General features: G+C 39.7%; 3 protein-coding genes across 3 annotated transcripts; 2 read left to right on the top strand and 1 right to left on the bottom strand.

Annotated features, from left to right (window-relative positions):
* Positions 1-12,116: 12,116 nt before the first annotated feature.
* LOC140934651 (trypsin-3-like) lies at positions 12,117-26,240 on the bottom strand. Its single transcript, XM_073384240.1, has 8 exons — positions 26,186-26,240; positions 15,564-15,695; positions 15,134-15,375; positions 14,266-14,365; positions 14,005-14,070; positions 13,684-13,879; positions 13,022-13,171; positions 12,117-12,570 (listed from the first exon to the last, which is right to left on the bottom strand). The coding sequence occupies exons 1-8, from the start codon at positions 26,238-26,240 to the stop codon at positions 12,174-12,176; spliced, it is 1,338 nt and encodes a 445-aa protein (XP_073240341.1). The 3' UTR covers positions 12,117-12,173.
* LOC140933048 (BTB/POZ domain-containing protein 6-like) lies at positions 21,588-22,930 on the top strand. The gene has a single exon (XM_073382565.1). The coding sequence runs from the start codon at positions 21,590-21,592 to the stop codon at positions 22,928-22,930; it is 1,341 nt and encodes a 446-aa protein (XP_073238666.1). The 5' UTR covers positions 21,588-21,589.
* Positions 24,848-26,160, top strand: LOC140935668 (BTB/POZ domain-containing protein 6-like). The gene has a single exon (XM_073385237.1). The coding sequence runs from the start codon at positions 24,885-24,887 to the stop codon at positions 25,875-25,877; it is 993 nt and encodes a 330-aa protein (XP_073241338.1). The 5' UTR covers positions 24,848-24,884; the 3' UTR covers positions 25,878-26,160.
* Positions 26,241-27,246: the final 1,006 nt, after the last annotated feature.

Genomic DNA, 27,246 nt, shown 5'->3' with positions numbered 1-27,246 from the left:
GATGTGTGGCCTGTCACCCTTTGTATTTTCTCGACAACAGGTTTGTGAGTATTTTAGCAATAATTCCAGCTGGCTATATAACAAGTGTTGCCAACTGTCTCGTAAGTGCCTATCTATGTATTAAAATAGGGTGACCCACCCCTATAAGGGTAGCTGAAAATTGCACGACCCACCCCTTGCACAAGGCTCAAAACCTCATGACCCACCCCCTCTCTGCTCCGGCCCACCGCCCCCCCCGCCCCCCCAGTCCCTTAGAAATGTTTTACCAAAGTACGGTCGTCACGAATGAAAAAATTGAATGAAAATCTTGTCTTGTGAGGATTGTTATTGGGTTTTTCTCTGTCAGAATTTCTTGCTTGATGAGATTACAGTCTCTAGATCTGGGTCAAAAGGGACCGAAAAGGCTTCATTTTAACCCCCTTATATATCCATAATATATATTGATGTAGGCAGTAGGTGATGCAAATATACAGAACGGAGTACCAGATTGACTGTAAGGGTGCTCAATATTTAAGCTAGAAATAGATAAAATGAATGACTTATACCGAACGTAAATGGAGGCTGCTGAAGTTCCTTTAACACAATGACTAGCTGTAACTAGCCACTGAGGAGCAACCAATGATCCACCACAGAACACGTACCATTTGGGGATGACGTCAACATGACCTGCCATGGCCAGTCTCCTGGAGATGAGTCCACACCACCAACAATTCTAGAAGAAGGACGAATGCCACAATTACCTACAGAATAACAAAACATTTGCATCTGATTTTGGGCAGAGTCTTATCTAAGAGGTGATCTGGTGCTGGTGATCTGATGGAGTAGCGTGTAGAATTTTGGGTGAGTGCAAATTTCTTGGTAACTTACCGAGAGGAGGAGGCGGTGTCTCTGGCGCTTTTGGTGTGGTGCTCGGATGTGAAAGTGGTGGAATAGCTGCTGATGAAAGCGGTGTATGAAATTTGTTATACATTGATAATGTTTGGCTGTTTTTCTTTTTAATTTCACGACATGAAAGAAAGCGGGATTGAGAGTAATTACTTCCGTCAGCTCCTCCCCCTCCCCCACAGGTTTCTGTCTTGATCCCATCGATAGCAATGTCCGAAAGGCAGCTCCTGCCTACAACACCCTCAAACACAACCTGTCAGATCAAAGTGAAGCGGATAAATATTAAGCCAAAACACCAATGCTAAGTGGGTACGTAGTTAACGCTACCTCTTTTAGTATGACAGCCATTAGTTTTGAACACACTTAAAAGTATCACCTACAGAGATACGACTTTCTCCTTCTCTTTCTCTCTCTGAGAGTGACGATGGTCTTCGTAAGCGCTACACCAGCATAACCTTGGTTTATATACGAGGCGAAGAACAACCCGCATCCTCAGAGGCTTGCATGTTAAGAAGGTTATGACATCCATCACTTTTCTACTTGTTAAGGTTCATACTTGGCACATTTCAAATACGTAGCTTAACTCTGCGATGTCGCTACTTTTACTCAAGTGAGTCTTTTGAAATACGCCATTATTCTAGCACCATCTTCCAAACGCATGATTAAAGAGGCGGTTTATAACCCTTGGGAAATGCCATCCCTCTGTCACTTACCCTGCGAGCAGAGGCTACATTTTCGCTTTGTGAGATGGCGTCGCGAAGAGTAGCTTGCCGACAACCGTTCAATTTTCTAGCGTGCATGCGCAAAATTCGTTACGCGATTCGCAAGCCAAATTGCGTACTGCGCACTGCTAGTGGCCAAAGATCCTTCGAATATAGAGCGACATCCCTTTGGAATAAGTTGCAACCAGAGTTCAAACTAGGCGAATCCATTAAAAGTTTTAAGCGTCAACTTAGACGACTTCTTCTGGACGCCTCCTTTAGTTAGGGCTGTCCATAAGTTGCTCGGCAACTTTTGAGCAACTTTTCAGATTTGGAGCAACTTTTAGTCCTTCGAGCAACTTTTCGGATTTCGTGCAACTTTTTTCTTTTTTGAATAACTTTCTTACTTTTTTAAGGCAATTTGTAACTAAAAACCGCTCATTCAAGTTCTAATTTAAAGCATCAGTTGCTTTTATGCATGATTTTGCGTAAAATACCTTTTGTAAACAAAAAACACTTTTCCCCTGGTGGTCTGCCTGTGGTAGCAGCTGAAGGTGGTCAGCGGATATGCTGAAAAATTCAAAAGAAGAACAGGAAGAAAGAAGAACAGGAAAAAACCCGTTTTATTAATTTATTCGTCCAAATTTCTGGACGGATTTGAACGGTTGTCGGCAGAGGCTACTTTTTGCACGACAGCTCGCACAGCAAAAATGTAGCCTCTGCTTGCAGGGTATCTGTCACTTTATTGTGTCATTTTGAAATTTTGAGGTTATAACTTATAATGTTTTACATTCTCAAATGTAAATTGTCCAATCCGTTCCTTGTATACCGTAGTTATTCGAATAAGCGCCCAACCTCGAATTAGCACCAACCTCGAATAAGCACCCATCCTAAAAGCAGAAAGAGTTAATGAGCGCCCAGCCTCGAATAAGCGCCCACCCCACCCCACCGCCCTCTCTCCCTCTCACTCGAACTCAAATAAGTACCCAACCCCACCCCCTCCCCCGCAAAAAAAAAAAACTGAAGAAGTACTATTAAGAGACTTTCCGAAGACGGAGTTTTCCTCAGATTATTTTACAGAGGCCTTGCTTTTTTACATCTTCGCGTTTTGTTATTATTATTTACTGTTTTGTTGCAAAATAAGCATACTACACTAGCTGAAAATGGTGAACGTAGCTCGGAAGAAGACAGACGTTTCATACGTACCGATTCATATACATTTGCGTCATTGATCAACCTTGTTTGGTCAAGATGGCTTGATATTGGCCAAATTGAGGTTTTGTTGTTTTTTCCTGCATTTTTTATTGATCAAGACGAAGTGTGGTTTTTTGCCACATCAGAGCTGATGTTAATACATCGTGAGCCACTGCTCATGCAACATACACATACAATTTAGCTTCCTGTTGTATTCTTACCGACGATATACCCTCTCGATAAGTAACTTCAGCTTCATGCAATGTGTTTCCCTGACTTCCGCTTTTATGGAAAACAGTTTCTCCATTTATGAGCACACGAAGCGTCTCTATGTAGTTGAGTCCTCCGTGCATGTTGTTGGAAAATGTGGCGAATTAAGGATCTTGATTGTGGATTAGGTGAGAGTACTACTTTCCAAACATTTTTCATGGCTCTTATCCCTTTAAGTCCGGCTTACTCGAAGACAAACCTTTAAGATGCTAATCCCAAACACCTTGCCTTGAAAGCAAAGGAATACAATACACTTTTGCTGCGTTAACTTTTTTTCACGCCCACTCTCTTCTAAGATTAAAACTCAAAGTTATTTGTCCGGTAACTTCGCTAAAATCTGCCGCTATAGTGTGAACGAGTCAGTATCCGATATGTGAATCTCCACTTTAGAGATTGGCGTGGTGCAGCTTCGCTCCGTCACAGAAATCGCGCCACCACAATCGTTTCTATATGTGACCAGAAGCGCTATCCCGTATGATTTTCGCGGCGGCGCAAAAGCGCTATCCAGTAAAGTTTGAACACAGCCTAGGAGTGCCAGGAACAAAAAATAGAGCCTAAGATATTAACCGAGTGAACATCACCACCCCAACTGCACCACTGAAAGTGCTCTGGAATTCGCACAAAGACCATCGTCTGTTTTGCAAGTTCAAACATAAAGGCCATCCACTGCATAGTTCAATTCCAAGGTATAAAAGAAAATTGATCAGTGTAGACTAATATGAATACCTGAACACTAAACGTTTTTCAAATGGCTTGCTTTCTAATAGATTATATGTTTATTACAACTTTGCTATACAAAAATATCAATGCTAATCAGTGTTCTAGTTTAAAGAACACCTATACAAACCTTAATCTTGTAAAGTTTTTTTTTCTTGTGATCATAGCTTTTCTTTTTCGACCTGGTTTTAACATTTGATATGTATTCATACTGATTTCAAACTGATGACGTCTATAGAAGACGTCATGGTAATATTTTTAAAAATTAGCGGACATTTAGAAATACAGGTTTTTTTTGTGTCTGTTCTGGATCTAAAAAAGTTGTTTCACTTTGTTATTTACGTAAAACCTATCGCATGTGACCTTTTTCACTGAAAACATAACAACACCAGCACTCCAGTAATAGAAGGACAACATAAACTTTGAGATTGTCAAGAATTTGTTGATCAAATATAAAATTAGAGCAAAAATTCTCAATCTTAACAAAATGAATGATCCAGCAAAGTTATTCTACAGTTACTTTAAGAAAAAGAAATGGGTTTCCAACATTGCTTCGTAGATCTTAGTAGACGCACTTCCAGAGGTAAAAAACAATGAGTTAATCTCTAGAATAATTTCCCATAGCCTTATGAGTGGAGAGGAGGGGATCCGAGCCCCCTTCCTGGGTCTTCCCTACCCCCTTGTATTTACTTTTGCATGTTGAGAGGCATCCCGTAATCTTACATCTTTTTATCGCTAATTAATGATTAAAACATGATCTAAATACCACGATCATTTCAGAACTTCAAACAATTTTCAAAATTGTCACATATTGAGAATGACTAGCTTACTTAACCTCTTAAGACCTAAAAGCTTAAATAGCTGTAAAATCTACGCTAATGTAGTTATTGTGCTCGTCTTTGTGGATAACTAAAGAAAAATCAGGAACAAAATATGCATCTAGGAAACATTTACCAGCCATTAAGTGGCGCTTTTTTCTTATGTAGCTTAACTTACACTTCTCGCGGTAATTTCCTCAGTAAAAACAGCATGTCTCTTAACTACTACAAATGTGCCATTAAAGCTGAGTTATTCTTTAATATGATTGCCTGTAAATATTGTGCAGCTGTCGCATTGCCGTTGGTGTTACCATATAGCACACTGTCTTAGTCGTAACGAATAGACAGCAAAACGCATATAAAGAGGGAGACAACGTTGGCAGAAGCAAACAAACCAGCATTACACAAATGTCCTTCACAGCACTTAAATTCGCAGGTGTCGTCAGACCCACAAGCCTGGCCGTACAAATCATTTTCCTGTATACAGGTCGTGTTGTTTTGGCATCCCTTTCGATACAGCATGAGTTTCTTTCCTTGCATCATCAATTCAGTGGTAAACTTGCCACACTTTGTTTGTCCCTCTCTGCAGCGTCCAGACTCTCTATTTTGTTCGCAGTCGTCCATGGAAATGGTGCTTTGACACATATAGCACTTCAATCTGTCATCTGAGAGTTATTATAGATGAAATATATTATCAGTTTTGATTCTGAAGATGACATATCACAACGAAGTTGGTGATAGAAAGCAATGAGCTTGTTGGACTAGCCTGGATGAGGTTGTTTCGCTAAGGCAGTTCAAATTAGTTAAAACTTTCGACCCCATTCAAACGGATGCAAAAGACCGTTAAGGTCCTACATGTTGCTTGTTCTCCAGGTTGCCGTTCTCGTGCCATGTGACTTACCAACACATAAAGGGCTAGTTTAAAACGAAATTGTTACCTACTACCCGCCGGTCATCCTGGAGATGATCCTATAGTCTGATTAACAACAATAAAATTCAGTTTGAATGTTATAACAAAGTGAGGCACCAAAATTTTTGGTGGAGGTACATTGCAAGACGGTGTGCTGCAGCATTCGGACGCCAAACACTCTGCCCTGGCGTTGTCTCTCTCGACCGCTCTACAAGATTCGGGCACTGTCATGCAGTCCTGTTCAGTTGCGCACCCGTATATACCCTATTCTTTGCCGTCCTTGCTTATCATCAATTTCGCGCATCTGTCCTGGCCGGTCACACAAGTAACGCTTTTAGCGTTCCTGCTGTTACATTTCTCCATGTTACCAAAGCACTGGATACAGTTAAAGGCATGACCTGTAGGAAAATGGTCCATGTTGGTTAGCCGGTGCTATCAATACAACATGTTTTGGTTTCAATTATTACCGCAAAAATCGTTCTCAAGACGTTGTCAAGAATGATGTTAAATACCATATTTACTCGAATAAGCGCCGCCCCAGAAAAGCTGGGTGCTTATTCGAGTATTTTCTTAAGACGATAAAAATACGCTGTAATGGCTGCAATGCGGTTCTAAGCCAGCAGTGGGAACTTATTTTCATCAATAGCGATGTTTTTTAGTTCAAAGTGAGTATATCTCGACGCTCTTTCATTCAGTTCTCTCTTCTAAATCTTCGCGTTTTTCAGTTCTTGCGTGAAGGCTGTAAACTTCGCCGGTACGACAAGCCCAACCTCCCTCTTTCTTTTCCCTGTAACGGTTACAGTAAGGAGATTGTCAGCGTTTGCTAGTAAGAAGAAGGTCAAAAAAAGCGATAGCTCATGAACAGCAACAGTCAGGACATTGACATCGAGTTAAGAGGGGGGGCGTAAGGGGGGTCCGAAAACCGCAAAACCGCACAGAAATACGCCAAAAAACCGCAAACCGCATCGGATTTTTTCCCGAATCCCGAAACCGTGCGTAAATGTAGGCCACAATATGAAAGCTGACGTCAGCAAGACTTATGATATATTCTGATAACATTGTGCGTTAGTATTAAACATACCATCATAACGCTAACGATATATTGTACTACACCATTATAATCTATTTACTACTAACCAAATGCCAAGTATGCTGGTCATTGACTTAAACGAGTATTGATATCTCCCTTGACTTTGAAAAACTCTGTCACTGATCCTGTACGTCTTACATTGGGTGACTGATTACTTTGGACGACCCTCTGCTAGTTGTGGAACGCGGAATAAATGTTTCTTCTGGAATTGTGACCTTCTTGTCTCGTAAAGAGTTCACGTTCAGTGGAGAAGACGAGTGTTAAAACGTACAGCTCTTCTGAAATTCTCCCCTTCCTTTCCTTCTTCATAGAAGATTGCCACGCAATTAATTCTTACGTCCTCTTCGCTTTCAGTTGCGACCTCGACGACCTCAGTTGCCATTGTCGCGCATTGAATCAAAGAGAACACGAGGCTGTACGGCTGTACGAGCTAACATCCGGCATAGAATTTCACGAAGTGGACGCATCATTGGCCAAAACGGTTAATCACATTAAGTATTAACTGGAAAAGACCGTAATTGCAAACCACAGAGTTAAATTGTAAGCTGATATAATGAACTCTGATGCGTTGTACAACAAAACACTTGGCTCGCGCTTGCAAAACAACCGGATGCCGACCGTTCTAAAGAGTGTTATCACCGCAGACACTTTTTTCCCCCGAAAACCGCGACTTAAAGGTTGTAATAACCGCAAACTGCTTAGTGCTGTGAAACCGCAATACCGCGAGTTAAAATAAAAATTACCGCAAAACCGCATCACCGCAAACCCTTACGTCCCCCTCAGTTAAGAGTTGTTGAAAAACTGAAGAAAAGTATTGACGAGGCTGTCATGAAAGCCAAAACTTAGGTTAGCTTGAAGCCGGTAAGCCATGAAAAAATACTCATGAAGTACATTTAATTGTACAATCAAAATGTCTTGTCCTTGTGGTATGAGCCTTTTAAATAAGTGCCGCCCTCGAATAAGCGCCGCATTGGAGACACGAAAAATTAAATAAGCGCCGCGGCGCTTATTCGAGTAAATACGAAATTGGTTTATTCAATTCTAACCTTCCGAATCAGTCACACGAATTTTAAATCCCGCTAAAACTAGAGATCGAAATTCATAGTTCTGTTCCGATATAAATGCTTCATAGGTAATGTTTCATAGGAAATATACAATCGTAAATTCAGGAATGTGAGCGGCACGCTTCCTATAACATTTACCTATTTTTGACTAAAATCGGTGATTTTCCCTGCCCTGTTTCAGACCTGATCAAAAATTTGATACTCTATTTCAGACCTGCCTTATAATCAGTTCCTTCAGTCAGACCAATGTTAAAGGCAATGTTTATACGCTTTTATTAAGTAGGATACAAAACTGTACAAAGTTTCGAGCTTAAAGGGAAATGGTATTATCGCCTTATGATGAATTGAGAAGTAGCTTCTTCTTAAAAACACACCCAATTGAAGACTAGAGTGCACGAACCATACCCTACTTCAGACCAAAATGGTCAAAATTGATACCCTATTTGAGACCAAAACGGCTAAAAACCCATATCCTTAAAAACCCATATCCTTTGGTGCCGCACATACCTATATAGCCTGTATAAGGGAGTACTGTACAGTACTGCAAATAATCTCCAACCGCAAATGATCCCAAGACCGCAAATGATCCCCAAAATGGACCGCAAATGATCCTCGACCGCAAGTGATCCCCAAAGTCGACAGCAAATTATCCCGAAAGAAAAATAGGAATGGCTTGCAGTCAAGTTAGCGGATGATCGTGTCAATTTTATTATTATTACAAAACGTCAGATTTAAAGCGAAATTTTACTTCTCAAATAAATATATGAATAAAAACTAAATGAAAAAAACATTTTTTAAAAAATCGTAACAGTTGCTTCTGAGTGTGTTTTGCTTCGCACGCTAAACGTCGTTAAATTTCGTAGAAGCGGGAGTTCATAATGAAGGGCCACTAATTTCGGGTAACTAAAACGTGCATCATACATGAGGCGTACGAAGGTACGATAATAATATCGCGACAATTGTGAAAACAACCACACTTTTTATTTGGAGAAACTTATTTCATGTTATTGCTTTTTAAATAAATATTCATATGACGAAAGAAATGTTGGTTTGCACATGACATTCAAACTACAAAACTATTGATCCTACCGAGATTTTACTTTCACAGTGTATTACAAGAGCTGAAAACTAATTTTCATATAAATCAACTCGCTTCAAAAGGGTTCTTGCCTTTGTGATAGAGTACGCTTGAATTTGTAAGCTTTTGCGTGACGCGGCATTTACATGATGGCCAAGAGAGCTGTCATGTAGGTTAAAAAAAATTACTTATTCAGGGAATTTTGCTATCTAAACAGTTCATGTATTAGAAAAAGTATTACTTTAATGTTTGAAGAGTTCTTCGAAGAATAAATTCACGCTTTTGTAGCAAACTTCGGTAACAGATGTTTCTGTTGGTTTTCGTCCGCTATGTTGTTGCCCATCCGGATGGGCACCAGCATGATGTCTCCATACAAATCTCTATTAATTTTGTGAAAACATTTCTTCGGATATCTCGTATACGAAATATTCCTCTAGCCTGAATCTTGGCGAGGGTCTTTGCATATTTACCTCCTTTTATTTCCCAGACTCTGGACTTTATCTATTTAACGGTTTTGATTTTTGTTTTGATCTATTTTGAGTTACAAAAGGGAATGTCAAAGATCATAATAACCGTCCAAAAATAAATATCCGATCAGTTTGGTGAAGCTTCAGTGTAACTATAATTTCAGTTATTTCTAGCAAGAAAGGAAATCACTTTTAAAGTCGCTACTTTTGACATCAGTTCCATAGCCTGTTCCAGGCGTTCGGATAATGGTCACATCTCTTGTGCTGTCCCCACGATTTGAACGCCTGGAACAGGCCAGCATTTCCTAACACCTGTGAAATTTTATCGCTACTTTCGGAGGGTCGTTACTTTGGGAACTTTACGGTATTGTCCCTAAACCTTTTCCAAAGACAGAAAAACCTTTTGACTTAAGATATACTGTTGAAAGCGTTTAATAGTCGCTTAATCTGCAATGGGTATATCTCATTACGGCGAGAAACAGACTTTTTGACTCTGTGTGTTAGCAAAAAGACCTAGAACTAGACCGAACCTCATGGCCTATGAATGAAAACTGCATAGAAACATATCGATTCAATAAGAGCTCTTTGATTAAACTAGGTCATCTACGTTGCCGACATTAAAACTTACCCTCTTCTGCGCAGAAAAGCAAACCTGTGATCAGGAGAATAATTTGCTTCATCGCCATTTTGGATCAGTATACTCGATTTAAACTGCAGTAGAGATTTTAGCGAACAGATTTCGTTTTAATGGGGGTCAAGTAAATTCACTGAACGGCATGATTATTCAGATTTCCATTTCGAAACTATAACACAAGGACTTTTAATTGTTCCTGCTCATGGCCGTGATCGTAAATTACTTTCAACCACGCTATGTCATTGTCATCACGTTTTCCGAGCAGGTGATTATTTGAATGATACGCGATAGAACATTGTACTTTTGCACATAACACGCAAAATTATTTGGTAAAACCGAGATCAAACTCAAAAACTTTGTTTTGAAACTTTAGAACACTGCGTAACGTCGTGACGCCTAAATGCTTCTTATGACATGACGATAACTTGTATAGATCTCACTCAATTCGTCGGGAATTTCTATAATTTCATACTTTTTTTTATAAGGTCCACGGGTTTTCTTGCCTGGAGAAAAGGTCTAGGTTCAGCATCATGACTTCCCATCACAAACCCAAAGCTCTTTCTTGCGGTTTGGTAAAGTAAATTAAGGAAGCCAGACACTTATAATTATGGTTAGGCACACATCCAGCCGTCTCAACCAAAGCAAACCATTTTCAGTTCCGTTTTCGTCTTCATTGTCTTATTCTTATCATTTTACAGTTTCAGCTCGTCCGGTCGCTTACGCACCGTTGGGCTAAATACGAGCTGTAAGAACAGGAGAAGAGAAAACTCAGTCGCTTGGATTTTGCATTAACAAGATGGAAGTATATACAGCGGCACGCACAAGATTTGAGCCTCCGCCTGCAATTAATAACATCAGAAGCATCTGATGAATAACATCTGATAAGTACCCCACATTCCTTTGAATCGCACTTTTTCCCTTGTCGCTATTGAGGTAAAAGTCTAAGAGCATAACCGAATACTGATGTTTCCAAAGTAAACTACCTATATGAGACTTTTACTAACAGAGGGTGCACTTGACGGTTTCGAAGACTATGGCGGCCGTCTGAAGTTTAAAACAATGTAACAAAGAATATGTATTCTTAACGTAAATCTATCAAAATATTATATTGTAGTAATCTCACACAAAAATTTCAGACAGAAAAATTCATGCAGGATATGATCAAAGATACATGCAAGATATTGTCTCATTCTTTTAACGTGGGTTTGTCCGTATCTGCTGTCCCGTCCCTTTGCTAAATTTCCACTTGCCCCAGACTTAGTAAGAAGGCGAGTCGTTCACGTGGTACAAAACCGCCATACTGGAGAGCAAGAGATGCACTGAGACAAGACAGACAAAGGAAATTATGATTTTAAATGATGTGAGGTTTCTGTCTAGTTCCATCCTTTCCAGAACGGCGTTTTTTTTTACCACGTGAATGACCAGCCGCAAAGGAGATATCGGAGGTTTAGGAATAGGGCTTGACCCCTGAATCTCTTGAATATGTTTTTCTACGCCCAGGGTTCGCACGCACCTTGAAAATCCTTGAAAAAGTCCTTGAATTTTAAGACAAAAATTCAAGGCCTTGAAAGTTCTTGAAAATTGCAGTCAGTACTGGAAAGTCCTTTGATTTCATTGCTAAGGGAAACTGTAAAGGAAAAGGAACAAACACAAAGACCTTCGGGATAAAATTCTCCTGATGTGGAAGAACTAAAAAAAGACATAGACTCTAAGCTCTTTTTTTGCATTGAATGGAGTCCTTGAAAAATGCGAAATGTGTCCTTGAAAAGTCCTTGAATTTTTTGTTCAAAAAAGGGTACGAACCCTGTGGGTTTACCACTTTTACAACTGGTCTTGAAAGTGGTGGATGTGATACAACTGAGAAAGTATAAGGTTCGCCACTTGCACACGAGAATCGATTGGCCGCCACCCTTGCCGGGGAAATTCACCCGTTTTCCTGCATGGAAGACCGGCCTCAAAGTGGCAACAAGACGAGTTCTTGCCTCGCCGCAAGAAGTCAAATATAGAGGCTTCGTGTAGAGATATACAAAGGAACACAGAAGTCCCTCATAGCTTGCTGTCACGAAGATCTTTGGCATTAATCTCTGTAGGTTAGGGTCCATTGCTCCTCTTGTTTGTTTACTGTTTTCTCACCCAAACCTGAAGAGAACGTGGTATGCGGCGACTTTTGGCTGTCTTTTCCTGTATCAACTATTCCAGTCCTCATCTATAAGGGTAGGTTATTTTTCAAAAAAACAAAAATCGAGCTTCAAGAAATAACAAATCATGACAATTTTAAAAGCGTTTTTATTTTCATCTAAATCATACTTCAGGTCAAGAAGAACATGGATTTCAAGAGGCGATAACTAGTCACTGGTCATCTCCTTTTTAAGCCAACCCATAACATATTTCACTCTTGCATATACGCCATACTTATTTGGTCTAGCGCATCCCTGACCCCAGCTTGTTACTCCCTGAAGGTAAAATCTCCCGCCTTCCTCACACACCATCGGGCCCCCACTATCTCCCTGACAGGAATCAATACCACCCCGATCCAGACCAGCGCAGATCATGGAGTCATGAATCCGTCCAAGATAAGCCCATTCACAGCGGTTTCGGCCAACAATAGGCACTGACGCCTGCTGTAAGGTAACTGGACTGGAGCCTCCAATGGGTCTGTTCCTTCCCCAGCCGGTGATCCAACATTTCTTGCCTTCTACAGGAGCTGGAACGGATCCTGGAAGGCATACCAAGTTGACGAATCTATTGTTGAAATATATGAAAGGCAAGTATGCGAGTTTGTCATTTATCATTAAACACGTGTAAACCCTTACTAAGATTTTTTTAAGCGCCAACTGGTGGCTGTTTTTAAGAGCCTGATTAGGCTACCTTACTTTGGGCCACATGGTCCACTTTCAAGGAAGGATTTTGACCTATGTGCTGAAATGAAGTTTGGAGTCTGTGGAATAGATATTTGATTGGGCTGTCTTGGTTTCAATTGTCCCCACCTGGATCTGTTGTCTTTTTGTTTCGTTTTCTATTTTTCACCCTAACCTGCCACACTTCCTGTCCATGTAACCATTGCCAAAAACCAGTCACCAGCAATTCGCACTTTCAAAAATCTGTTTGACAGTCCTTACGCCATAGATAGACAAGTTGTTATACCAAGATTTAACATATTTTACGATTTGAATTCCGTCTCTACTGAGCTTACTTGTTCAGCGCTGCCGGTCGGTCCAGTTTGAGAAGGGCAATGTCATGGCTCATACCAATGGGTTTGTGATAAAAGGGGTGCATGATCACTTTAGTTACTCTGAAGTCTTGTTCTGTACCCACAGTGTCTGTTCTTTTATGGGCGCCAAGTCTTTCAGAAAGGAAAAAGCATATTAACATAATAGAAGTGAAAGGTGCCCTGACTATAAACCCCTAATTATAGTGCTATTTAAAGTTTAAGTCACCAGATACTACCTGGACCATGGGATACCAACTGACGAGGTGGATTTATCCACGCGTCAAGACCGAGCTCCCATTAGCAAAAACTGCAATAAAGCTGTTACAGAAAGTAAAATAAACTAGAACATTTAGAAATGGTTTACTAACAAGAGCGGTCGTCACGAATGAAAAAATTGAATGAAAATCTTGTCTTGTGAGGATTGTTATTCGGCTTTTCCCCTGTCAGAATTTCTTGCTTGATGAGATCACAGTTTCTAGATATGGGTAAGTACGGACCGAATGAACTTCATTTTAACCCGTTTATATCCATAATATATATTGATGTAGGCATTAGGTGATGTAGATATACATAACGGAGTAGCAGATTGACTGTAAGGGTGCTCAATATTTAAGCTAGAAATAGATAAAATGAATGACTTATACCGAACGTAAATGGAGGCTGCTGAAGTTCCTTTAACACAATGACTAGCTGTAACTAGCCACTGAGGAGCAACCAATGATCCACCACAGAACACGTAACCATTCGGGGATGACCGCAACATGGCCTGCCATGGCCAGTCTCCAGGAGATGAGTCCACACCACCAACAATTCTAGAAGAAGGACGAATGCCACAATTACCTACAGGATAACAAACATTTGCATCTCATTTTGGGAAGTCTTATCTAAGAGATGATCTGGTGCTAGCGACCTCCGCTGACGGAGTAGCGTGCAGAATTTTGGGTGCAAATTTCTTGGTAACTTACTGAAAGGAGGAAGCGGTGTCTCTGGTGCTTTTGTTGTGGTGCTTGGTTGTGAAGGTGGTGGAACAGCTGTTGATGAAAGCGATGTATGAAATTTGTCATACATTCATATAATAAAATAACTAAAATAGTACGGGTGCTCTGATTAGCCGAGAGGAGTGTTTGCATGGCTATGCAAACACGGGAAACGTTTTCTATTGCTTAAATGTTTGGCTGTTTTTGTAATTTCACGACATGAAAGAAAGCGGGATTGAGGCTACTTACTTCCGTCACCTCCTCCCCCTCCACCACAGGTTTCTGTCTTGATCTCATCGATAGCAATGTCTGAAAGGTAGCCCCTACCAACCATACCCTCAAACACAACCTGTCAGATGAAAGAGAAGCGGATAAATATTAAGCTAAAAGACCAATGCTAAGTGGACTCGTTGTTAACGCTACCTCTTTTAGTATGACAGCTATTAGTTTTGAACACACTTGAAGGTATCACCAACAGAGATACTACTTTCTCCTTCTATTTCTCTCTCTGAGAGTGATGCCAGTCTTCTTAACAGTCTTAAGCGCTACCCCCAGCATAACTTTCGTTTATATACCAGGCGAAGAGCAACCGCATCCTTAGATGCTTGCATGTTAAGAAGGTGATACCATCCATCACTTTTCGACTTGTTAAGGTTAATACTTGGCACATTTCAAATACTTAGTTTAACTCTGCGATGTCGCAGTGTTTTGAAATACGCCATTATTCTAGCACCATCTTCCAAACGCATGATTAAAAGGGTTGTTTATGACCCTTGGGAAACGCCATCCCTCGGTCACTTCGTGTCATTTTGACATTTTGAGGTTATAACTTTTAAATTAATATTTTACATTCTCAAAAGTAAATTGTCCGACCCGTTCCTTGTATTACTAGCTCTGAAGAAGACAGACGTTTCCGCCGATCCATGTGTATTTGTGTCATTGATCAAGCTTGTTCGGTCATTTCGTTTGATATTGGTCAAATTGTTGTTTTTTCCTGCATGTTTTATTGATCAAGACGAAGTGTGTTTTTTTGCCACATCAGAGCTGATGTTCAGATATCATGAGCCACTGCTAGTGCAACATACACATACAAGTTAGCTTCCTGTTGTATTCTTACCGACGATATTCCCTTGCGATAAGTAACTTCAGCTTTATGCCACGTGTTTCCCTGATTCCCGCTTTTCTGAAAAACAGTTTCTCCATTTATGAGCACACGAAGTGTCCCCATGTAGTTGTGTCCTCCATGCATGTTGTAGAAGAATGACAGACATGATTTGCCAGTAGGTAAACCAGATCTCAGTTCTAGCTTAGCGTTGTCACCTGTTTTTCGTCGGGATGCCTCTATATACATGTAATAACCTATAACAAAGTAAATTATGAACTAAGTTACTATTATAAAATGAGAATTAGGGTCATAAGTAGGTAAAATAACGAACCACTTTGCCACGCTTCTTTCTTCCGAGCGAGGTAGCAGGCATTATTTCAAGCTTATCCTCCATGAGCATGCGAGTATTTTCCTTTCATTATATCGTCTTTACTAAATTTACCTTTTCCGCTAACATCAGATTCAGGTCCTGTTCCGCCTGACGGTGTCACGCCTCTTTTTCTGACCCAGTCAAACTTGTCATCTCGTCGCTGGACAAATTCACATTGGTTACGGTCAAAATTGCAGTAGAAGGCTTAAAGATGAAATATTTGATGTTAGATAAAAAAGAGAGCTTGGCGTTTTTTGAAACGAGAAAGGGACTGGAGCCGAAATGTGTCCCACAATTGTTTGGGATCGTTACAGGAGACGCGTCGGTCAGCTATTGGCCAATGTTTTTTCCCCTGTCCTTAGCAACAGTCCCAGAAGTCATCGCGAAAGTTTCCTTCTTGTTTCTAAAGTGGCGAATTAAGGATCTTGATTCTGGACTAGGTGAGAGTACTACTTTACAAACATTTTTCATGGCTCTTATCCCTTTAAGTCCGGCTTACTCGAAGACAAACCTTTAAGATGCTAATCCCAACCACCTTGCCTTGAAAGCAAAGGAATACAATACACTTTTGCTACTTTTTTCACGTCCCCCCTTTCAAAGATTAAATCTCAAAGTTATTTCTCGGGTTACTGGGCTCAACCTCGTCTCCAGAGCGCTTTTCCCTGGCTTTGGAGGTGAGGCGGCTCCAAAGCTATGGAAAAGCACCCTGGGGACGAGGTTGACTTGGGCTATGTTCTCCACCGCGGTCAAACGTCTGAGCATGCGCGAAGATTTGCTTGGTGATCGTTACATTCGATTTGGAAAATCTATACACATGTGGCTACGTCTTCTTGCGGCCAAGAACAGAGAAATTTTCTTTGTATTTCAAGAAAGTTCACTGGCGATGAATAGGAAGAATAAGAAGAACGTATAACAGGAAATGTAAGTATGAGTAAACTTGCCTTTGACAATCATAATATTCCCCAAAAGCTCTTATGCTCTTGTTGATCAAAATGGTGGCACACATTTGTGGCCGCTAAAAGTATAGCTCAAGTTTAAATAGTTTTCAATTGTTTAAGCTTTCTGTAATGTTTTTATACTAACACTGGCCTGAACGTAATTTGAATTGTTGGTATTTTTATTTAATACAAACCATATCTTTTGGGCTCTGGTTCGTTCTGCAAAATAAAAAAATTAGTAAATTGTCTGGTTGTCTTTTTTTTTTGCGATGAAACTGTTCTTTTATGGCTGACGACCTTAATTTTAAGCTTGTTCTTATCTTTTCACATCAAATATATTATCTCGCTCAGGGTTTAAGTCTGTATTAATAACAAACAAAATGTATCGATAATGAATAATTATTTTAGATCTCATTCATAAAATGCAATGACCACATCACATGAGTTTAGTAAACATAATCGAGCTCAAAAAAGATGTATGAACATCTATAGTGTCGGTGTTATTTATTGTTTTAGGCCAGGCACATTGTGAGGGGAAAAAGGTTTTTGTTTTAGCAGATGTTTAATAACTACACATAAGTTCAATAATCACAGCAGCATAAGATTATTTTTGACTGTTTGACATTGCAAATTGACCAGACATCAGTGTACATGCTGTCATTTCAACACTATTGCTTATTCTTCATGTTTCTTTACATTCATGACTAGGCTTCTGTTTTCATTACGCTGTCCATTCAATGCTCGCAGCTTGGTCTTAGTTTTACAGTTTAAATTACTAGCAATAGGGGGGGGTGGGGGGGGTTGGTGGTAAATGAGGTCTCAGTTGTACAACCTTCTGTGTTGATTTAACTGCCATGGTGTTTAATGATCTTGTATGCATCTTTAAAGTTGTCCGAATAATAGGAGTTAGAAATTATTGTGGGTTACTAGATGCTCGTATAGCATTAAAAGGAAAGGCACTTGGTATCTACAGTAGTTTTGTTTTTGTTATAACAATCTGACAACTTATTTTATATTTGATTAAATCTATCTTATTTTTGTACAGAAAGTTAGGAAGGGGATGAATAGAAGACACAGAGTCTAGACCCTGAAGGAGAAGCAGATCCATGAGAAAAGGATGCAAAATGAGAAGAAAGAATGGAAATGATGTACATAAAGAACACCTAATTTAACTGAAAAGACAAATAAAGGTTCCACTCAATTTTATTTGCAATTTTGTCTTCTTTCTTACAGTATTTTAGACTGTCTTTTAGAAAATCTTGTTAGCCAAGCAGTCTAACTGACCAGCCATCATTTGGAGATGGGCAGCTATCCTCTCAAGGCTTTGTTACCTGTTTTTTTTTTCTGCTTTTTCTTAAAGTCTTCTTTCTTGATCTTTGATCACCTCTCTGGCTTAAACAAAGTGCATTATTATGGTCTAAGTGAAAAAGTTAAATTCCATTTTTTCTCTTCTGTTTCAATCACAAATAGGACACCCCTTACTTCCATTTCTTTTTCTGACAACTGGAAACAAGGATGACTCCAACCAGTTTTTCGATGATCACTTGTAGTTAATCGCTTCTGACGAGCTTAAAATGCAAAGCACACTGCGTTTATATCTAGCAAAATGTTGAAAGCCTTGGCTCACCTGATCAGGAGCTCAAAAGGTAATCAAGGAAATAGGTCATGGGGAGGGGAGGGAAGGGAAAAGCTGAAAAAATAAACCATTAACCGAGAAAAAAATATTTCTGTACAGTTGTTCATCTGTTTATAAAATATTACTTAAAATGAGAGGACAGTGAATTCAAATTGCTGAGAACAAAATTTTAGTTAAGTGTGGTTTACCATATTTTCTGATGTCTCTTTCGTTTGTTTTTGGAGTGAAGAGATTTATTAACTGCGTTGCTTCTGCATAATTATTGCACCATTTTGTCCGAGGTTTGTAGTCGGTAACGTTGTCAGGTTGTTCCTGCCCACCTCGTCAAATACTGCATACAGTCTCTCGAGGATTGGAATTTTAAATGGTTTTACTGTGTCCCCACGAAGATGGACAGGAGCAGCGTTTGTCCTCGGCAAGTATCGCGTTTCTATGCCTCAGGCAAGGCCATGATCCTTCAGCAGGTACCCCTTCTGCCCTCGATAAAGCTTAATCAACACTCCGGAGCTGTTTTTGACTACAGTTTTCTCTTCCTGTTGGCTTCTCCCTCCCTGGACTCATCACGCATTGGAACAGCGACATTCAGTAAACAAGTCTAAACAAATGGCGACGACAAGCTTTCGCATGTCGGCTCTTTTAACACGAAGAACTTTTTTAGTGAAGGTCAAAAAAATTTAGTGAACTCGGAGAATAATGGAAATTTATCTATCTATTAACTGTGAAAACAAAAACCTTCACTTTGAAGTATTTCGCTTAACTTTAGCGTATTTCTGACGATTGTTCAACTATACTTTGCTTGACACCGGTCTCTGCAATGGTTTCAATTAAAATTTCGCGCGGGAAAATTCCCCGGCCGGGACCGGATACGAGTGCATTGCGCATGCTCGAGCGTTTGACCGCGGTTAAGGCTATGTTCACATTATACCGCTAAAAGTTTTCCGCGTGATAGTATGAACACCTATCCGATATGTGACTCTCCGCTTTAGAGACTGGCGTGGCGCAGCTTCGCTCTGTCACATAAATCGCGCCACCTCAACCGTTTCTATGTGTGACCACTATTCAACTCCCCTTCGGGGGATAGTTGTATAATATTGAGCATCACCACCTCAACAGCACCACTGAAAGTGCTCTTAAATTCCCACAAAAAAGGGAGAAGAGGCTGTCTATGATTATATTTTGATCATGAATAGACATATTATCAAGTGAAAACGTTTTAATAGTTTAGATGAGCTCCTAGTGAGCATCCTTTTCTTGCAAGTTCAAGTATAAAGGCCATCCTGCAATACATAGTTCACTTCTAAGGTATAAAGGAAAATTGATCAGATATACCAATAAGAACACCTGTACCCCAAACGTTTTTAAAATGGCTTGCTTTTTAATAACTTATGTTTTTATTATAACGTTGCTGATTACACCAAAAATCAAAACAAAAAATATATACAGTGCTTTACAAAAATGTCAATGTGAATTTCTAGATCTTCAGTTTCAAGTACACTTTTACACACCATAATCTTGTTTTTATCATATTTTTCCTTTTTCGACCTGGTTTTAACATTTCATATGGATACATAGTGGACTACTGATTACACCAAAAATCAAAACAAAAAAAAATAGTACATTTACTGATTATGATTGATCATCTTACCGTGGACCTGCATGACTAGCCCAACCACAAAGACAATCAGAATAGCTAGCTTCATTCTCTAAATCTTTTAACAGAGAAGGAGTGCGCCAATTTAAAAAGCGCGTTATGTCGTCAGCAGTGACAAAATACTGTTAACTTTGTGTTTGCCAAGAGTTTTACAAAATACAGTTGGTTAAATTTGTTTAAAATTTGAGTGTGTTTTGCTTTATGAAAAAGAGAGATAGAATAACAATAAAAAGCTTAGCTTAAGAAAGATTTTCTCGATCTCAGCTGATCTCCACATTCTCTTAATGCCCAATTCCGAAATACTCGTTAAAAAATCTTCTCTATTCAGGATGGGAAGCAAAAAATCGTGATGCAACATGCTATTATTGAACCTTTTTCTCATCAGGTTGTATTTTTGTAAAGTCGTTCTTAAGTTGGAACACACCTAATGTTTACTTTTGTCTGTCAGTTGTCATGATAAAGCATTCCAGCTGTCCAGATGCCTAGAACTCGTTCGCTTTTTTCAGTAGCAGTGCTAACAATCTTTTCAGCAGCTGTGTTGGAACATAGGCTAGCAGCTCAGACTGGTATTAGCTAGTAATCTTTATTTCTAATGTATATAAGAGTCACTTGATAGGCTAGATGTAGCTCAGTCAGCATTAACAAATCCTGCACGGATTTGTAACACTTACAAAAGGTGAAAAGTGAAAAACTCTGCTAGTAGATGAAAGTACTTCAACTTGCTTCTAAAAATTACCACATAATATACTCATAGTATAATAGAAAAAAGGAGAAGAAAGAGAAAAAAGGTAAAATGTTTTAATATTCCATAGTACCATTTTAACAGCGGCAGGATTTGCTCGGTCGGTAGAGCGCTTGACAGCAGAGCGAGAGGTCGTGGGTTCCACATCCCGGGGCCGGAGCAATACTCAGGGTCTTAAAATAACTGAGAAATGAAGGTACTTCCTTTGCCCTGCAAACGGGTAGACCTTCGTCTGGCTCGGATGACCACCTAAAATGGCAGTTTTGTCTCCAGTAGGAGACATAAAAAAATAGTGTCCCCAATTGGTACTTTCCTGCTAAATACATTGACACTCAAAGAAAGTGCAATTTTTTTCACTACTTAGGCCCCACTTAGCATGAAAAATTTGACCCATTTCCTTGGAGCACACGTACGTTGCATCAAACAGAAACAGAGGAGAGCTTTACATTTTACAAAAAGACGATAAAATATCAAGCAGCCGTGCCCATGATCCAGCTCCATGGCATGCAAGAAGCAAAGAATATATGAACAGTGAGAAAAGACGAAAGCCTTGTTTGTTGTCTTCAGCTCGGATGTTGAAAACAGGCTCATTGTCTAGGGGGCACCCGTGTCTTGAAAGTCCCGGTGTCACAGTGATATGGGCATCCCCGCTTTTTGGGCATCCCCATTCCCGAAACCCTAGTGATATGGACATCTCCTGTAAGCCTAACCCTAACCCAAATGGCAAAGGTAATTTTAGAGGGGAATCCCCATATCCCGAAGGGTATTGGGGTTGGGGATGCCCAAAACGCGGGGATGCCCATATCACTGTAACACCGGTATAACTTTTCTCGCCCGAAATCAAATATTCAAAGCAAAATCTAAAGAATCCAAATCCAATCCAGTACAGTTTGTTTTGTTAACTGATGGTTTTATCATGTCATCTCCAAATTTTTGAATGTAAACTACAAAGGCCTTCCGAGGCCGTCAATTACCGGAAATTTCGAGAGACGCGCCCAAGGCGGCTTGCATGAGTACCAAACCGAGGCTGGAAGCGTTTAGAGCGAGAGCACTGGGAACTAAATCGATCTCATGGCAATCGAATAGTTCGATATCGTTGCAGCAATAGTTCACTGATAGTTTATAGAAGAAATGAACGAACCCTGCAAAGCTGAATTAGCCATGTCTGTAGATGCAGTGTCGGACACTTACTGGCAAACAGCTAGAGGTACCATAAGAGAAAGATGTGAGGCCGTTTTCAATCAAGAACTCCTTAGCGATGTGAAGTTCGTGGTCCGTGACTCCAGAGGCGGAAGTAAGACGATTCCCGCTCACAAGTTCATGTTAGCGATTAGTAGTCCAGTATTTTTCGCCATGTTTTATGGTAAAGCAGCAGAGATGAAAGATTCTGTGGAGATTTGCGATTGTGAGTATGAAAGCCTTCTGGAGTTGTTTCGCTTTATCTACAGCGACGAGGCGAAGCTGAACGCTGATAATGTCATGCAGTTGCTTTATTTATCAAAGAAATATAAGATGCCTACTTTGGCTGAGAAGTGCTCTGCTTTCCTTAAAGAGAACTTAAATGCCTTAAACGTGTTTCACATCTTGCCGGATGCGCAGAAATACGAAGAGAAAGATTTGATGAATCACTGCTGGAAATTGATTGAGACACAGACAGAAGAAGCTGTGAAATCAGAGGGTTTCGTGACAGTCGAGAGGTCAGTGCTAGAGGAGTTAGTGGAGAAAAATTCATTGAATATCAAAGAAGTGGAATTATTCAAAGCTGTTGATTGCTGGGCTGAAAATGAATGTAAAAAGCAAGGTCTCGTAGCTGAAGGCTCCGTGAAAAGAAGAGTCCTAGGGGAACGCGTTGTTCAAGGAATTCGTTTTCCTGTGATGGAGGAAACAGAATTTGCTGATATTGTCCTCGATTCTGAAATACTTACACTCAAAGAGACGAACCGTCTGGTAAAGTATTTTAACTCTGTGCTACATGATTCAGTGGGATTTCTCGAAACCGAGAGAACTGAGGGAAAGCAAGTTATTTCTAGGTTTCGATCACTAAAGAGAGGGTGGCGGTATAATCCCTCCTATCCAAACTGTATATGTTTTGATGTTGACAAAAACATACATCTACACGCAATCCACTTTTTTGGAAGCGATAACAGTCAATATTCAGTGACACTAGAGGTGTTCGATCATAGCAGTGGCATTTTTGTTAGAAGGAAAAAAGGGAATTTTTTATCCAAGCAGATACAGTGTGAAATTGGAGATCACCAAGGCTTTGATATTGTATTTGAGCCGCCAATTGCTATAAAAGCAAACAAACGGTACTTAATTTCGGCTGTCATTACTGGTCCCCCATCTTGGTACGGAAAAAATGGCTGCTCTGCTGTAGAACATTCCGGAGTGAGATTTCACTTTAACTCGGATTCGTTTCCCACCAGTGATGAAAAGGGACAATTTTCTAACTTTGTGTTTACTCTGGACTGAATCATGTTTCCGGAGCATACTAGTCGTTCTTTTTTATTGCTCAACGTTACTCTTAAGCTTAGACGAAAGAATAAGATCCACCTCGGTTAACGCCTGATATAATACTGGTGGGTAGCCTGGCAGTGGCCGGACGGAATGACAAACCATCTAGAAGGGATAGAAAATGATGGCTTATATACAGCGTAGAAATAAAAGTTTGTCAATCCGGAACTGTAACATTTTCAATATGAAACTGTACAGTTCTCTTACTTTAGCTGTCAATTTATTTCATTCTGATTGTGATTTTTACCAATGTCTGTTTCTGTAAACTGGAATGACCATTTGAAATGTTTTCTCCTCATTATTAAAGTATTTTTTTACTGCTGAGTCATTTTTTAACTATGCGTTTGCTTCCCAGCGAGTTGTGTTGAAGAAGGCCAAAGCCCTATGTGAGGGTAAAAAATGAAATGTATAAAACAGCCCATCCACCCGGGCATAGTCAGCGTTATGACTATATATGATTCTGTGAAATATCGATGAAAATCGCAAATACTTTGATACCGTGATACTCGTACATCATAATTTCCGGCGGCGATCTTCGCAACTTACCTTCAAATTAACTGTGATACGTTCCGAGGCCATTTCTTTGCAATAATGAGTAGCTTTAGAATGCTGATAATCGCACAAAAATTTTGGAAACTCGACCTCCTGCTAAGACTTTTCAACTTTGTTGGCGTTATGCTGACGGTAAAGTGAACGGCTCGGGCGATAACAAACAACTCTTTTCCCCAAGTTTTCTTTTTTAAGCAAGAATGAGATATTTGCGATAGAAGTTACCACAAACTTTCCTATTCTAGGACTAAAGCAGCCTGAAAAATAGGCAGATTTCAATCAATCCAGCGTTTTAATTCCTTGGGTAAATTTAATGGATAAATTATCCTACAGCAAGCCTTGTTTTAGAGCACAAGGTTGCGAAAGATTTAGTATCCGATTGGGTGCAAAATCAGAGTTCAATCGCATTATTTAACTGAAATAAATCGGCAAGGTTTGAAGCCAAAGGAAAGCGCCAGGCTAGCTTTTTGTACATTTATTTTATTTAGTTCCCCTAGTGACCGCTAAATGTGAAAAATTACTATTGAATGATTTTTAAACATCGTCCGAGACTTAGAGGCCATGTTGGCTTCCCTCGAAAGTCCTTATCAGTTTCGGGTCAAATGATGCAAATGCAAAGTTCTTGCAAGCCTCAAGGCGCTTTCCAAGTAAAGTCAGAACTGGCCGGCCGGAACCTTCATTTTGAAATTTTTTGTCAAAATTTTTCCTATAGCCCACCACTGCCGAGCTTGCCATTAATGAATAGACTGATCTGGCTGGATAACCCTGACAAATAGTGGAATTCTCTTCGCAAATTGAACTGGACTTGTAGGCCAGTTCTAACAAATGGAAAGCGCCCTTATACCTAATCCAGGCAGTTAACTTATCCATTTGTTGAGAGTTGTATATATTTTGACCATTTAAATATCTAGAGATATTGATTGTAAATAATTCATTATTATTATTATTTTATTGTTATTATTATTATTATTATTATCATCATCATCATCATCATCATCATTATTAGCTTTTAAAACTGATCACAAGATAAGCGACACAAGATATAACTATAATCCCCAGAGAACCCATGATTAATATTTCCAGCAAATCACGACAGGTGAAGAGTGTAAATTGTCGAATCAAATTTTGCATTGAAACTTCCTCAGAAAACAATGTGATTAACTAGGTATGGTAGCTTTGATGAGAAAAATTTCACAAATTAACTGCTTGTATACAAACCAAGCCTAGAGCTTGGGGCTTAGCATTCTGGGTAACAAGACCCCTCCATGGATGCCTCAAGGGAAGGAAGAATATCGTGTATGTTGTGAATATGCAGTCAGTTAACCCTCAAAAAAAGTTCACCGTTACGTCGTATCATTGTGTCATGTCTGTCGACACAGTTTCGGACAATTACTGGCAAACAGTCAAAGGTACCATAAGAGAAAGATGTGAGTTTATTTTCAATCAAGAACTCCTGAGCGATGTGAAATTCGTGGTCCGTGACTCCCAAGACGGAAGCAAGACGATTCCAGCTCACAAGTTTGTTTTGGCGATCAGTAGCCCAGTGTTTTTTGCCATGTTTTTCGGTGAAATGGTGGAGACGACAAAAGATTCAGTGGAGATATCTGATTGCGAGTATGAAAGCCTGCTGGAGTTGTTTCGCTTTATCTACAGCGACGAAGTGAAGTTGAACGTTGATAATGTCATGCAGTTGTTGTATTTATCAAAGAAATACATGGTGACTACTTTGGCCGAAAAGTGCTCTGCTTTCCTTCAAGAGAACTTGAACGCATTAAACGTGTTTTACGTTTTGCAGGATGCACAGAAATACGAAGAAAAAGATTTAGTGAATCACTGTTGGAAATTGATCGAGACACAAACATTAGAAGCTGTAAAATCAGAGGGGTTCGTCACAGTTGAGAGAACAGTTTTGGAGGAATTAGTGGAAAAAAATTCGCTGAGTATCAAAGAAGTTGAATTATTCAAGGCTGTTGATTGCTGGGCTGAAAAAGAATGTGAAATGCAAGGCCTCGTTTGTGAAGGCTTCTTAAAACGAAGAGCCCTAGGAGAACGGATTGTTAAGGGAATTCGCTTTCCCGCGATGACTGAAAGAGAATTCGCTGATATTGTCCTTGATTTGGAAATACTTACATCCAGTGAGACGAATCATATGATTAAGTATTATAACTCTGTGCTGGATAATCCAGTGGGATTTCATGTAGCCAAAAGAACTAGACGCACAAACGTTATTTCTAACTTTGCATCACTAAGTAGTAGGTGGTTTTATTTTACGATCCTTCTTATTCAGATTGTTTATTTTTTAACGATGCCAGAAATGCCAGCGACCTACAATTCGCGCCTTTGGAAGAGATTATAGTGAATATGCATGGGTGACTATTACTGTTCAGTGAAGAAGCGTCTTTGTTTCAAATACGCCCGCGAATGTATTTTTTTTATCTTGTCACGTAGCGAGTGAATTAGGAATTTACCATGGCTTTGCCATTGCGATTAGTGTACCAATATCCTTAATGGCAAAAACACGATAGAAGATTCAGTCTGTAACAGATGTTCCTTTACGCAATTGTTATTATGAGTTCTGACAGACATACGCACTCCATGTTTTGTGGTCTCATTATTACGATATTGATAAAGGCGCTTTGTATTGACTTTTGTTGATCATCTTACCGTGGACCTGGATGACCAGCCTAACCACAAAGACAATCAGAATAGCTAGCTTCATTCTCAAAACCTTTTAACAGAGAAGGAGTGCACCAATTCAAAAAGCGCGTTGTGTCGTCAGCATTGACAAAATACTGTTAACTTTGGGTTTGCTAAGAGGTTTATAAAATCAATTAGCTAAATTTGTTTTCAATTTTTGTGTGTTTTTCTTTATGAAAAAGACAAAAACAAAATAAAAGCTGAGAATAGAAAGATTTTCTCGATCTTCCTCCTCCTCCCTTTTTGTCAAATTCCGAAATGCTCGATAAAAAATGTATTCTATTTAGGATGCGAAGGAAAAACTCGAGATATCATATGCTATTATTTAAACCTGTTTCTTATCAGTTTGTATTTTTATCGCGGGGGAGTACTCCCCTATAAAAGTGACGCGGGTGCTCGTTGGGAAAATTCGAGAACACCCTTAAAAGGTACCAGAATCTTTTTTTATGGGCGTGTCCCAAATTCATTTCCATACCTAAGAGGTACCAATTCAACAACAACAAATTAACTGGACATCTTATTCCAAATAAAAAGAATTCAAGAAAATTATTTGCATAACAAATGCATCAGTTTCAGATCGATAACCCTCGGCGATAACCTTATCTTAAAAGGTAACGAGACAATTCTGGCAGCCATCATTTTAGGTTTTAGCACCATAAGCGGTACCAATCCAGAAATTTAAACCCATAAAAGGTACCACGAGCACCCCCATCACTTTTATATTGTAGTGCCCCCTCGGAATTTTTATAAAGTCCTTCTTAAGGTGGGACACACCTAATATTTACTTTTGTCTATCAGTTGTCCTGATAAAGCATTCCAGCTGTGCAGTTGCGGGAAAAGTCTAGAACCCTTTCGCTTTTTTCATTAGCAGTGCAAACAATCTTTTCAGCAGCTGTGTTGGAACATAGGCTAGCAGCTCAGACTGGTATTAGCTAGTAATCTTTATTTCTAATGGATATAACAGTCACTTGGTAGGCTAGATGAAGCTCAGTCAGAATTAACAAATCCTGCATGGGCGGATCCAGGAT

This window comes from Porites lutea, chromosome 4 (genome assembly GCF_958299795.1).
Source record: "Porites lutea chromosome 4, jaPorLute2.1, whole genome shotgun sequence".
Lineage (NCBI taxonomy): Eukaryota > Metazoa > Cnidaria > Anthozoa > Scleractinia > Poritidae > Porites > Porites lutea.
The sequence above is the reverse complement of the archived record's forward strand: the minus strand, read 5'-3'. Positions and strand labels throughout refer to the sequence as shown.

What these genes read in the sequence shown, in the direction of transcription:
- LOC140934651 (XM_073384240.1), bottom strand. Translation starts at nt 26,240, where the DNA reads ATGAAGCTAGCTATTCTGATTGTCTTTGTGGTTAGGCTGGTCATCCAG. An exon ending in GCTGGTCATCCAGGTCCACG is followed by an intron (nt 15,696 to 26,185) that starts GTAAGATGATCA and finishes TTCATCTTTAAG; the next exon opens with CCTTCTACTGCAATTTTGAC. An exon ending in AGGGGGAGGAGGTGACGGAA is followed by an intron (nt 14,071 to 14,265) that starts GTAAGTAGCCTC and finishes TTTCATCAACAG; the next exon opens with CTGTTCCACCACCTTCACAA.
- LOC140935668 (XM_073385237.1), top strand. Translation starts at nt 24,885, where the DNA reads ATGTCTGTCGACACAGTTTCGGACAATTACTGGCAAACAGTCAAAGGT.
- LOC140933048 (XM_073382565.1), top strand. Translation starts at nt 21,590, where the DNA reads ATGAACGAACCCTGCAAAGCTGAATTAGCCATGTCTGTAGATGCAGTG.